General features: G+C 43.1%; 1 protein-coding gene across 2 annotated transcripts in view; it reads left to right on the top strand.

Moving 5' to 3' along the window:
* The window catches only part of SMAD2 (SMAD family member 2), a 44,547-nt gene extending 34,266 nt beyond the window's left edge, over positions 1-10,281 (top strand). For both annotated transcript variants that reach the window (XM_069881010.1, XM_069881009.1), the window contains 3 exons: positions 2,577-2,714; positions 4,110-4,254; positions 8,341-10,281. In XM_069881010.1, the coding sequence (XP_069737111.1) occupies positions 2,577-2,714; positions 4,110-4,254; positions 8,341-8,464 (407 nt within the window). In that variant the 3' untranslated portion in view covers positions 8,465-10,281. The remainder of the gene's footprint in view (positions 1-2,576; positions 2,715-4,109; positions 4,255-8,340) is intronic.
* Positions 10,282-14,050: the final 3,769 nt, after the last annotated feature.

Here is a 14,050-nt window from a genome sequence, read left to right as displayed (position 1 = left end):
CTGTTTTGAACATAGTCAGAATTTTCTTTCTAATGCTTAGTAAAGACTATTGTTTACTACAGTGGCTACCTTGGCTTTGAGTTCTTCATTAAACTACTTTTTTCTCTTTTTCTTTCTGGAATTTTTATTTAGAAATTTCACGAGATTTCTTTTCTTTTTAATTTTAGAAAAGTTTCACCTCTTAAATAGAACATTCTGAATCCTCTATGCCAAATCCAGGTCTAACAAAATTTTTGTCGTGCAGAAACCCAGCCTATGCCTGTGCTGACTTATCAAAACGGTCAATAATGATGAAAAGTAAAAATACAAGGAACACTCTTTTATACAGCAGCTTGCATTTTCTCAGACTCACAGAATCACTAGGTTGGAAAAGACCTCCATGATCATCGAGTCCAACCATTCTTATCTGCCACTAAACCATGTCCCTGAACACCTCATCCACCCGTCTTTTTTAAACATCTCCAGGGATGGTGACTCAACCCCCTCCCTGGGCAGCCAGGGACCAATGACCCTTTCAGTGAAAATTTTTTTTTCTGATGTCCAGCCTGACCCTCCCCTGGCGGAACTTGAGGCCATTGACCCTTGTCCTGTCCTTGTCACTTGGGAGAAGAGCCCAGCACCCTCCTCACCACAACCTCTTTTCAGGTAGTTGTAGAGAGCAATAAGCTCTCCCCTCAGCCTCCTCTTCTCCAGGCTAAACACCCCCAGCTCTCTCAGCCGCTCCTCACAAGGCCTGTTCTCCAGCCCCCTCACCAGCTTTGTTGCTCTTCTCTGGACTCGCTCCAGAGCCTCAACATCCTTCTTGTGGTGAGGGGCCCAGAACTGAACACAGGATTCGAGGAGCGGTCTCACCAGTGCCGAGTCCAGAGGGAGAAGAACCTCCCTGGACCTGTTGGTCATGCCATTTCTGATCCAAGCCAAGATGCCATTGGCCTTCTTGGCCCCCTGGGCGACTGCTGGCTCATGTTCAGTCGCTGTCACCCAACACCCCCAGGTCCCTCTCCTCCAGGCATCTTTCTAGACAGACTTCTCCTAGTCTGTAGCACTGCATAGGGTTGTTGTGCCCCAAGTGCAGGACCTGGCACTTGGCCTTATTAAACCTCCTGCCGTTGGTCTCAGCCCAGCGGTCCAGCCTGTTCAGATCCCTTTGGAGCCTCCCTGCCTTCCAGCAGATCGACACTTCCACCCAGCTTAGTGTCATCCGCAAACTTGCTAAGGGTGCACTCGATGCCTTCATCCAGGTCATTGATAAAGACATTGAACAGGGCTGGACCCAGCACTGAGCCCTGGGGAACACCACTTCTGAAAGTTTTTCAAAGAAGAGGGATTTTGTTTGAAAATATTTCTGTAGAAAAAAGGCCTCTACAGGACTAATTAAAAATAGTTTTCTTTGGGTGATCAGTGGCACATTGCTTCTCTTACATGTGCTGGAAATTACAGATTCAGATTCTTCCCTCTCAGAGAGAGAGCAACATCACAATTTAAAAGCAAACAATACTACTGTGTAAAATTCTGGGATCCTCAAAATAAGAAGGATATGGAACTGTTGGAATGGGTCCAGAGGAGGCCACAAAGATGATCTGAGGCCTGGAGCACCTCTGCTGTGAGGACGGGCTGAGAGAGTTGGGGTTGTTCAGCCTGGAGGAGAAAAGGCTCCAGGAAGGACTTAGAGCAGCTTCCAGTACTGAAAAGGTCTCCAAGAAAGTTGGAGAGAGACTTTTTACAAGGGCTTGGAGTGATAGGACGGGGCGGGGGAATGGCTTTAAATCAGAAGGGGGAAGATTTTGATTAGACATCAGGAAGACATTCTTCACGATTAGGGTGGTGAGTCATTGGCACAGATTGCCCAGGGAAGCTGTGGATGCCCTGTCTCTGGAGATGTTTGAAGTCGGGTTAGATGGGCAACCTGACCCTTGAGCAGCCTGGCTAAGTTGGAGGTGTCCCTGCCTATGGCAGGGGGATTGGAACTGGATGGGCTTTAGTATTTCTTCTGATGCTAACCATTCTATGATTTCTTAAGGGTATTTTTGTAATAGGGCTAAATGAAGTCCTATTATTTTTGTCAAGGTAGTGTAGAGAAAGGGGTACATAGTGGATTGTGAAATAGTGTGGGCACACATAAGTGAGAGCATTGAAGTGGGTGCTTGTTTTCCTTTTTTACTGTTGTGACCTATGCCACTACACATATGACACTCAATACTAGCTTTTATTACATTGAATCTAATGTTTATATTTAAATTTTGGGATTTTTTAAGTGAAATTCATTTGGTGATGAAGGCTACTTCCCAACTTTGGTTTGGTTACAGGCTGTTAAATGGCTAGAAAATTCTGTCTCACTCTTGACCAAAAATTATTGTGCTTCTCCTTCAGATCTTATGTGTCGGGAAAAAAAACGCACATTAATTGTGTTTCACTTCTGCTACAGCTGTTAGGCCAGTGGCGTGGTCCTGTAAATACTTGACTTGTGGTTTTGTTGTAAAGAAAAACCTTGGCCTTTAGTGAAACAAAATACTGCCTTGTTTGTTAATCTGTTTGAGTCGTATCATAACTAGAGTTCCTTTTGAATTTTGCTACAGGAAGGGGAGTACGTCTCTATTACATCGGTGGAGAAGTGTTTGCTGAGTGCCTAAGCGATAGTGCGATTTTTGTTCAGAGCCCAAACTGTAATCAACGATATGGCTGGCATCCTGCAACTGTGTGCAAAATCCCACCAGGTTAGTAGCCTTCCGATGGTCTCGTGTGAAAATATCCCTGCCTGTATTCCCTGGATGACATTTCCTTTCCTTTTGACTGTTTCTTCGTGCTTTAGGGCTTCTGTGCAGCCAATGCAAGTATTCATTGATCATACGCTTTGACAACCAGAGGACAAAAGAGGTGATCAGGTCCAGTCAGCATTGGTTTATGAAAGACAGATCCTGCCAAACTAACCCAGTCTCCTTCTGTGACAAGGTTACCCACTTAGTGGATGAAGGAAAGGCTGTGGATGTGGTGTGCCTGGACTTTCATAAAGCTTTTGACACTGTTTATGACCTGCTTGAGAAACTAGCTGCTACTGGCCTGGGCAGCCAAACCCTCTGCTGGGTAAAGAACTGGCTGGATAGACAGACCTGAAGAGCTGAGGGTAAAGGAGTTAAATCCAGTTGGAGGCCAGTCATAAGCCATGTCAATGTTGGGTCCAGTTCTGTTCAATATCTTTTATCAATAATCTGGATGAGAGGATTGAGTGCACCCTTAGCAAGTTTGTGAATGAAACTAAGCTGGAGGAAGTGTTGATTTGCTTGAGGGTAGGGAGGCTCTGCAGAGGGACCTGGACAGGGTGGATTGATTGGCTGAGAACAGGGTGAGGTTCAACAAGGCCAGGTGCCAGGTCCTGCACTTGGGATACAATGACCCCGTGCAGGCTTGGGGAAGAGTAGCTGGAAAGCTGCCTGGAGGAGAAGGACCTGGGGGTGTTTTTTGACAGCGGCTGAACATGAGCCAGCAGTGGCCCAGGTGGCCAAGAAGGCCACTAGCATCTTGGCTTGGATCAGAAACAGTGTGGCCAGCAGGAGCAGGGAAGTGATTGTGTCCCTGTACTCAGTGCTGGTGAGGCCAGAACTGGAATCATGTGTTCAGTTCTGGGCCTTTCACTAAAAGAAGGACATTGAGGAGCTGGAGAGCATCCAGAGAAGGGGAACAGAACTGGTGAAGGGGCTGGAGAACAAGGGTTCCAACGAGTAGCTGAGGGGCCTGGGTTTGTTTAGCCTGGAGAAGAGGAGTCCTTACCACTGTCTGCAACTGCCTGAAAGGAGGTTGTGGTGAGGTGGGTGTTTGTGTCTTCTGCCAGGTGACACATGACATAATGAGAGGAAATGGCCTCAAGTTGCACCAGGGCAGGTTCAGGCTGGACATCAGGAAAAATTTCTTCACTGAAAGGATTCTCAGGCCCTGGCAGAGGCTGCCCAGGGAGGTGGTGGAGTCCTCATCCATAGAGGTGTTAAAAGCTGGCCAAATGAGGTGCTCAGGGATATGATTCAGTAGTGGGCATGTACCGTAGGTTTTGATGATCTCAAAGGTCGTTTCCAACCAAGCAATTCTATGATTCTATGACTTTTCTTTTTTTTTTATAGGATGCAATCTAAAAATCTTTAATAACCAAGAATTTGCTGCTCTTCTGGCTCAATCTGTGAATCAGGGTTTTGAAGCAGTTTATCAGCTTACTAGAATGTGTACCATAAGAATGAGTTTTGTTAAAGGATGGGGAGCTGAATACAGGTAAGAAAAAAGCCTTGCTTTTATATTTAATGATATTTCTTCATTCACTAATACACTATTTCTTTCTGGCTTGAAAGCCATGTGTACAGGCTTCTTAGCACCATGGTAGTTATGCTGTCTGCAAGCTGTACCCATACTTTCATTTTTCTCCCCCTCAGCTATAGAACTCCTAAGTCATAAAGACAAAAACCATGATTTTAGTGTTGCATTGAAGCCAGCTGGTGAGCACGGAATGTTGTCAAAGTTCCATTTCTTCTCTCCGTCCCACTTGCTTGCTTATGGTGGTGAACTTGCTGGCAACACCTGGAAGCTTCACAGGTTGTGCTATGAGATTATGTTGTCTGTTAGTCATGCGGTCATTTTGGTCTCAGTGTTCTTTATGGAATATGATGAGTTTGTTCTTAGGTTGCTGTGTCGGATGCAGTTGACAAAGATAGAAAGAATTGGAGTCACTTGGAGTGTGTTCTGCAGAACAAAACAGCTGGATAACACTCATCTAAGGGGAATGTTGAATATTTTTGAACTTGCAGAAAAAAAACTTTGCAGGAATAAGGTGACTGTGTGGTGAAAATGTAGTCTTGAATATATGTAGTTTTGAATATGTTCCAGTTGTATTCTCTATCAGCACAAACTAGGGACTAGATGAGGTTAGTGATGTAGAATATGGAAAGAAAAAGTATGGACTTCTAACTAAGCAGTGATAAGGATTTCATTATTTTTGAGAGCTAGCGATGTGGTTTTAAACAAATCCCTTAAACCTCTCTAGAAATTGTCCTCTGAAAGCATGAGAGTCTGATGTACCCATACCCTGTTTCAATACATAATGATTTTCTTAAGTCCATATCACTTCTGAAGTGGAATAATGGCATGCAGCTCCTGTTGTGGATCCTGGGTGTTTGGCTCCTTTATCTGCTTTTGAAATCTATACATGTAAATAGCAGCATCAATATGTGGGGGAGGCTTACTGGCATGACAAACCTGATTTTGTAAAAAAAAACCTGATTTTGTAAAAAAAAAACTGATTTTGTAAAAAAAAACCTGATTTTGTAAAATTTACAAACCTAATTTTGTAAAATCTTAATCCAATGAAATGAGAAATTAAAGTAATGGAATAAATTACTTTAAATAAATTACCTCTTTCTTGGTAAGAGGTACAGAAGAAGGAATCTGGCTCAGGTTTAAAGAACTGTTGGGTTTGGCTTAAAAGGAGTATGTGTACACTTAAGCATCAAATCAGAACCGAAGAAAGGCTTAATCAGTCAGATTATATGGAGGCAGCTTGAAGTGAATGGAGCGTAAGTGCTGGGTCAAAACAGCAGGGAGGCTTTTGGTAAAGTTACTTCTCAGGAGGTAGAATGTTGTTTGTTATTAGTCTGTAAACCCTTCAGAGACCATAGGATTGAAAAAGATTCAGTGGAGACACTGCCGAAACAGCACAGTAACTGATTACTGAACTGTTTTTTTTGCGTCTGTGTTTAAGATGATGCCAGTAAATTATTGATGCACAAAACCTGTAAGTTTTGCTGCAGTTGTAATTAAAGCAAAAAAAGGTTGCTCCTACAAACACAACCTTGAATGCAAATGAATTTAGTCTGAATTGTTAAAGTAGACGAGGAAGCACTCTAAAATCCATCTTTCTTGTTAAAACTTTTGTGCTTCATTACAGTGTCAAAAATGTTTGTCACAACCCAGGCTTGGGTAGAGACAAAGCTTTACATTTTAGGCATATGCCATGCGTGCATAAACATGCAGATGTGGAAAAGTGGTAAATTTTATAAGCTTGGTTGGTAAAATAGCTTATAGTGTTTTGCTGGATACACTTTGGTTTGAGTTGAGGGTGGTGGTGGAGGTTCAGATCAGCAGACAAGAGTTCACGTTGACACAGAACTGTCCAGGTCTGTGGTCTTATTCTGAAGAAAGTTTAGTACAGACAATTGGAGCAAAGAGACTTAGTTGTGTATGGACTGGAGATCTGTGGGTGGAAGAGGCTGAGTTTTCACTTCTAAGATGGCTGCTAAATGATTGCCACTATTTTGATAATTTTTACCAGTGTAGTGCAAAGCTAGGGCTGTTGGATGAACCAGTTCTAAAATTTGGAGGAAGCGTGTTGTGGAACACGTTGTAGGGGGGTTGACAGTGATGGAGTAATGAACTTCCTTCTTTGAGAGGGGATTCGAGACTAAATGGAATTGTTTCCTGTGGGTTAGATTGTTCTTTTACTGGCTCACTTTGTTTCGGCATAGGCATGTGGGGCTAAGATAACAATGTTTTTTAGAGTGCTGAGAGAGCACAGACACCAGCTGCTTTCTTCTCCTAGAAATTGTGAAATCACTGACAACTTTGGAAATCCATCTTCTCACTGGCTTAATCTTTCTGCCTTTTCAGTTCCTCTTGTTTATACAAACAGATTTACTCAAAGCGGAGGATTGCAGTGCCAACAGTAAAGATGAAGGGGCTGGGTTTGTGTCTGACTGATCTGCTGCCTTTGAATCTAAATGCTTCCTTGCTTTGACTTTGGGATAGCTAGAACTACTGGGAAAAACTGGCTTAGCAATGGTAGACTTACCAGTCTGGTTAGGAAAACTCCCATGCCTGGAGTGGGTACAGTGAAATAACAGGATTTCTCAGTCAGAGTATGTCCGATGCAGACTTCTTTATTTTGGAGATGAGAGGGAAGATTTTTGAATAACAGGTCTCTGAATCAAGGATATGGCAGAGTGGATGAAGCTTTTATGGCTGTCAGCCCTTCAGCTTCACTAAGGCTAAGGCTTTCTATATTCTGAGACCCCACCTGGGACACTGCGTCCAGTTCTGGAATTCTCACCATAAGTCGGATGTGGAACTGTTGGAATGGGTCCAGAGGAGTCCAATGAAGATGATCCGAGGGCTGGAGCACCTCCCTTATGAGGACAGGCTGAGGGAGTTGGGGTTGTTCGGCCTGGAGAAGAGAAAGCTTCAGGGAGACACTAGAGCAGCTTCCAGTACCTGAAGGGGGCTCCAGGAAAGCTGGGGAGGGACTTTTCACAAGGGCATGGAGTGACAGGACAAGGAGGAATGGTTTTAGATTAGAAGGGGGAAGGTTTAGATTAGACATTAGAAAGAAATTGTTCATGCTGAGGTTGGCGGGGCACTGGCCCAGGTTGCCCAGAGAAGTGGCTGCCTCATCCCTGGAGGTGTTCAAGGCCAGGTTTGAAGGGGCTTTGAGCAGCCTTGTCTAGTGGGAGGTGTCCCTGCCCATGGCAGGTGGGTTGGAACTGCATGGTCTTTAAGGTTCCAGCTCAAACCATTCTATGATAATTAAGGGCTTCTTTGGAAAATTCTAGGCAAGTTTATATAGAAGACATGGGAAACAATTTCTAGTTAAATAGTTTGAGTGACGATGTTGCACTACAAAACACGTGTAGAAGTACAAGATTACAGGAAATCGGAGATAGTTTGGTGTTCCTTTGAGATAGCATCAGTTAGCACAGGGTAACCACAAACTGCATTTTGACATACTGCTTCTGACAACATCTAGAGTTTCCTTCTACATTTATCTTGTCGAGTGCTCCAGCAAGCCAGGCCTTTGATCACCAAGGTATTGTGCTGTTTGGCCACACTGACAGTGCAGAGCCAAGCATTTTCATTCCACATTTCTCAATAGTTGTCTACAAAATTCAAATAACAGTTACGCACACAGACTGTTTGAGATACAGCTGCGTACAACTTTTTGTGGTTTGAATAACACACTGATTGGACAATCTTTGGGTTTGAGTTTCTCTTTTGAAGTCAGTCTCTTGGTGTGGTGCTTGAAGCAAATACTCCAGTTCTTATCTTATTTCTCAGAGCAGAGTATTCTCAGTGTATTATGGATAAGAATGTAATTATTGACGTGTCTTATGATGTGGAGGTTTGGATTTCTTTGTTGGGTGTTTGTTTTTTCTTCAAAGACTGTCTGGAGAAAGTCTTAGTAGCAGTTACGACAGTGGTTGCAGATTTTTATCTTTGTGTAGTAGGTATGGACGGAAACATATTTGATCATTTAATGGAGAACTTTATGGCAGCCACAGCTGCTTTCTGACTTTCGTATTATTCTTTATTTTCTAGACGGCAAACAGTAACAAGCACTCCTTGCTGGATTGAACTTCATCTGAATGGACCTCTACAATGGCTGGACAAAGTATTGACTCAGATGGGCTCCCCTTCAGTACGCTGCTCCAGCATGTCGTAAAACTCATTCCTCCAGTACCAGTGGGCTAAATATCGAGTCCGATCAACAGACTTAATATAACAGCTCATCTGTCGTAGTATTTGTGTGTGGTCCCCATGAACTGTTTACTATCCAAAAAAGTTTTTTTAAAAAAAAAAAGAAAAAAAAAAGAAAGAAAAACAGCACTTGAGGTCTCATCAATTAAAGCACCTTGTGGATTCTGTTTCCTATACTCTGATACTAGATGAAAATTTAGTGTATAGAAATGCCTTCTTCAGAAAGAAGAAGGGACAGTTCTAAAGACTCTTAATGGTGTTTTTACTGGGTATATAATTGAGTGTCCTAATGGTTTATCAATAACATGAATAGCTAAGTATATGTACAGGTAATGTATCATGATCTCAGATATCATGGCATTGTGCTGTTCTACATTTTAGTTCCCATAAATACTTGTTTGTTTTTTTGATTGGAGCAAACCTCTCATGAAATTGGAAGACTCTACTCCTTTATTCTTTTATATTTTTTTATATAAGCAGGTTTTCAGGTTGTTGTCCTAAACATAAAAAGTGGACTTTCCTTGTAGAAAAGCATAATTTTTTGCTGCCTTCTTAAAGAGAAAGAAAATCCCTCCATTGGAAGGGAAAGAAATGTCTTGAGACTCATCTTTGAAATCTTAAGACGCTTTATATGCTTAATGGGGCCTAAAATGAACTCATATTATGAATTCCAAGTATCCATCACACCATGAGTCTGCTTTTCCCTACCCATCTGAAGCATCCATTGCCAGCAGTATTGCTGGCACTGATGTAATTTGGGACTTTTTTGTACCTTGAATCAATGAAATCAGTGGTTTTTTTCTCATGGAATGAGAATTTACTGTAGCATTGAATACTAGATTAAATACACAAGGTTATTGGCTTACCCCTTACGTCTGTGTATTTTCATTAAACAGATGTCAGTAAAAATTATGAGGGTTTTTTTGAGGTTTTTTTTTTAGATTTTGGAGCCAAATACCTTGAAAAAAAATCCTTTCCTGGGGTAAACTAGGCTCTTTCTTATAGGTTTTAAATAGATGCAGCTTCTTAACATTAAATTTCTGATTTGAGTGGCTTCTTACAGCTTACTTATACACCAGATCCTACGTGTTCATTATGTCATAACAGGCCTTGTTATTAAAAGTAGTTGCTTCTGCAAAACCTCTAGGATAGTGGTTGCTGAGGTATGACCAGTGAAGGAGGACTGCTGGGTTCTTCATGACAGTGCATGTTATTGTGAACTGTTGGACACTACAGCTGCACCATATTAAAAATACTCTGAAATGTATTCTCTACAGTTAAGTCTGGGTTGGGGAAGGGTTGGGAAACTGTATAGGAGGGTTATTCTGACTTGAAAAAATATACATCTTACTAACAATCTTGTGATCTAGCTGTCTGTCATTCTTTTGTTCTTGTGGCAGTAGCAGGATTGCCTTTGTCTGTTTTTTCCCGTTGTTTCATCCATTACACTAGTCCTGTACTTTGTAAGTACAGCTAGTGATGACTTAGCTTTGAGAAACAAAAATGTGGCCAGTGTTACAGCTTTTAATCAGTTGACTGAATTGATGGTAGTGATGGATATTTTTATGCCATAATGTCTAGGGCATAGAAGCAATACCAAAAATCAAGCCTTGAAAAAGAATGGGCCAGACACCTTTAAAAAAATTGGCAAAGCAGTTACCTGTTTGTGCTAGTTTTACCAGTAGACTAATGTATTGGTAGAACTTGTGAACCTAAGAAATAAGCTTCATGCGTGTTGCATTTGCCTAATATGTGAATACACTAATAAAAGTTTTAATTCTCGTGGTGGCTGTGGGGTTGTTCTTTTTTTTATTGTTTCGTATATTCTCTGTAGAAGGTTAAGAATCGTTCCAGTCAAACCCAATTTGGGTCCTGCGCTTGTGTCACAACAACCCCGTGCAGCTCCAGGCTTGGGATAGAGCAGCTGGAAAGCTGCCTGCGGGAGAAGGACCTGGGGGCATTGGTTGGCAGCGACTGAACATGAGCCAGCAGTGGCCCAGGTGGCCAAGAAGGCCAATGGCATCTTGGCTTGGACAGTGTGGCCAGCAGGAGCAGGGCAGTGATTGTGCTCCTGTGCTCAGCTCTGATGAGGCTGCACCTTAAGTCCTGTGTCCATTTATGGGCCTCTCGCTGTGAGAGGGACATTGAGGAGCTGGAGCATGTCCGGAAAAGGGAACAGAGTTGGTGAAGGGGCTGGAGAACAAGGGTTATGAGGAGCAGCTGAGGGATCTGGGGTTGTTTAGCCTAGAGAAGAGGCTGAGGGGAGACCTTGTCACTGTCCGCAGCTCCCTGAAAGGAGGTGGTTGTTGGTCTCTTCTCCTAAACAACAGGCAATAGGACAAGAGTAAATGGCCTCAAGTTGCACCAGGGCAGGTTCAGATTGGACATCAGGAAAAACTTACTCCCCAAAAGGATTCTCAGGCCCTCGCAGAGGCTGCCCAGGAGGTGGTTGAATTACCATTCCTGGAGGTGTTTAGAAGATGGGCAGATGAGGTGCTCAGTGATCTGGTTTAGCAGTGAACGGGTACAGTTGGTTTTGATGATCTCCAAAACCTTTCCCAACCAAATGATTCCATCATTCAAATAAAAGGCACAAGCGTACCACATTTTTATGGTTGGAAAGGTACGGTTTAGATGTTAAAATCGCTTCTGATGCAGCTGCAGTGGAGATTCTGTATCTGTGTGTGTTTAATGATACAGGTCTCTGCTCCAGACGGAGTTTGTTGAAGCAGTTGCTTTTCTTCTACCACTATCAAATTACATCCCACTAACTCAGATGTTTATTTTATCTGTGAAACAGGTAGAGAAGAGCAACTTGTCTGGGTGGGAGACCAGTGTGTTTATGAGCAGGCTGTAACTTGAATCAGTGGGTGACCTAGTTCCGTATTCTCCTTACTGTGGATTTCTGTACGTGTTGTTTCAGCTATGATGATGTTACTGGCCTTCCCTTGAACATTGTCATAACCTTGCCTGTACCTTTTTTTTGGTGTGTGCTTCCAAGAAGTGTACAAGGACGCTGCAAACAATCTGTGGTGCTGCTGGTGTGCAGCAAGGTTGTCTTGCTCTATGTATGTCACTTTCTTTGACTTCTTTCACTAAAATATCTTCTCCTGCCATTACTGTTTCAGCCGCAGCTTGGTGGAACAAGGGAACTTGCCTGCATTGAAAGTGTTCCATAGGATCACAGAATCGCAGAATAGTTTGGATTGGAAGGGACCTTAAAGCTCATCCAGTTCCAAGCCGCTGCCCTGGGCAGGGACACCTCCCACTAGATCAGACTGCCCAAGGCCCATCCAACCTGTGCCAGGGACTCACCACCCTCAGTGTGAAGAAATTCCTCCTTACATATAGTCTAAATCTGCCCCTCTCCAGTTTATAGCCATTCCCCCATGTCCTCTCTTCAAGCCTTTGTAAAAAGTCCCTCCCCAGCTTTGTTGTACCCCCTTCAGCTACTGGTTTGCTTGCCTGTATTTTTTTTAAACGTGTTTGGCTGTTCTTGAGTAACTTTATCCTTCTCCTTAATTTAGTGCCTTTCTGACTTATCCCACTGCTGTTCTGCTCTTCCTCAAAACCAGTGCCTGCTAAAGCACCTTAACGCGGAATGCCTGTAGTATGTAAGGAATGTGACTTCATCCTTCTTCCTCCAGTCAAAGTACTGATGTCCAAACTACAAATCAGAAGTGTTTTTTTTCTTATTTGTTGGGGATATTTGTTACATAAAACACTTAGAAGCAGGGAGTACTCAAACAGAGATATATAAAGTAGGAGTAGCTGTAGTGATTGCCAAGTAATCAAGATTCATGTAGCTGAATACTGCACTCCCAGAAGTTTTGGGCCCCTCACTACAAGAAGGACATTGAAGTGCTGGAGCACGTCCAGAGAAGGGCAGCGAAACTGGTAAAGGGCCTGGAGAAAGGTGGTAGGAGGACCAGCAACTGGAGATCTTTAGCCTGGAGAAGATGAGATTGAGGGGAGACCTCATTGCTCTCTACAACTACCTGAAAGGAGGTTGTGGAGAGTTGGCTGTTGGTCTCTCCCGCAAGTGACAGGTGATGGATAAGAGGGAATGGCCTCAAGTAGCATCAGGGGAGGTTCTGATTGTGCATTAAGAAAAAGTTCTTCACAGAAAGGGTCCTCAGGCCCTGGCAGAGGCTGCCCAGGGTGATGGTGGAGTCCCCATCCCTGGAAGTGTTTAGAAGTCAGGTAGATGAAGTGCTTAGGCATATGATTTAGTAGTGGACAGGTACAGTGGGAACTGACGATCTCAAAGGTCTTTCCCCACCTAGGGATTCTTTGATTCTAAGTTACCATTTTGCAGCTTGCATGCACTGAGCTGACATTTCAGAGCTCTCCCCTCTCCAAATCAAAGCCCAGTCTCAGGTTCTTCTAGTGCCGCGGCTGGGGCTTTGAGAGTAAGGTGAAACCTCTGGACTCTTGCACCTTCAAACTGTGAGAACTCCTATTAGAACATTGCGTCTCCGCAGTTCCCCCTTCCCTTGTGTGTGTTTTCTACCCAGGTGGGTGAGCTCTCTGCCACAGGAATTCTCTGCTGTTACTTTATCATCTTGCAAGGAGTCCTTTGACATCCAGGTACTATTATCTGGGACATGGTGGGAGCTGTGGTGTTTTCTTGTTCTTATGCGGGACATTGTGCTTAATCTGAATTTACCCTCCTTGAGACCAATAGCAGTAAACAGTTCAACTTAAGGCTTCCTGGACAGCCAGCAGGGAGAAGTAAAGTCTGAATTTGGGGCTCTGAATCGCTTCCTGGTAGAGCACCTGGTGCTGGCTGAGATGCCTGGCAGACATGCATAAATTAAGTACAACTATCTGCCTTAAAATATTGTATATCTAAGTAATATCAGATGTTTAGGAATAACAGCTTTAAGCTAATTTACACAGTAAAACCTAGAAATCCCAGGTACCGTTTTCACTGCGCTTTTTAGTTTTGTGTATCCAGGTTTTCATGTTGCAGTGGGAGGGTACAGTGTTTAGGGGTTTGATAATCATCTGCAGCTCTAAATTGCTGGCACAGTGAGCTGTGTTTTGTTTTAGCCTTCAAACTTGTCACACTTCGTTGTCGTTACAGGTTTTTTTTTTTAGTATTACAAAAATTCTACTGAAGCTGGGTTTTCGGTTAAAATATTGTGAAATACAGGATTTCACTATGCTCCACCCACACGGTGTTTTATTGAGTATGAAGCAGTGTTCCTTTTACCATAACAAGTTTGACTGTAGCCTAATTTCGGGAGCGCTGAGGCTTCTCTTCTACCTTGAAGAGTTGAAGTACTGTTTTTATTAGAAGAATTACATGTGTAGCAAGTAAGATGCTGGCTGTATTAGTCCTTCCTGAAGGACCTGCTCAGAGAATTAAACTGCAGCTGGTCTGAAAGTTTATTACTGTTAGGAAAGTATTAATGAACCCTGCATTTTTGCTGGATAGATGAGAACCTTGCCATGAGCCAGCAACCTGTGCTTGCAGACTAGAAAACCAACTGTGTCCTGGGCTGTATCCAGAGTAGTGTGGCCAGCAGGGTAAGGGTGAGGTTTC

The sequence above is a fragment of the Phaenicophaeus curvirostris genome, chromosome Z, assembly GCF_032191515.1.
Source record: "Phaenicophaeus curvirostris isolate KB17595 chromosome Z, BPBGC_Pcur_1.0, whole genome shotgun sequence".
Taxonomy (NCBI): domain Eukaryota; kingdom Metazoa; phylum Chordata; class Aves; order Cuculiformes; family Cuculidae; genus Phaenicophaeus; species Phaenicophaeus curvirostris.
This window is presented reverse-complemented; position numbering and strand designations above follow the sequence as displayed.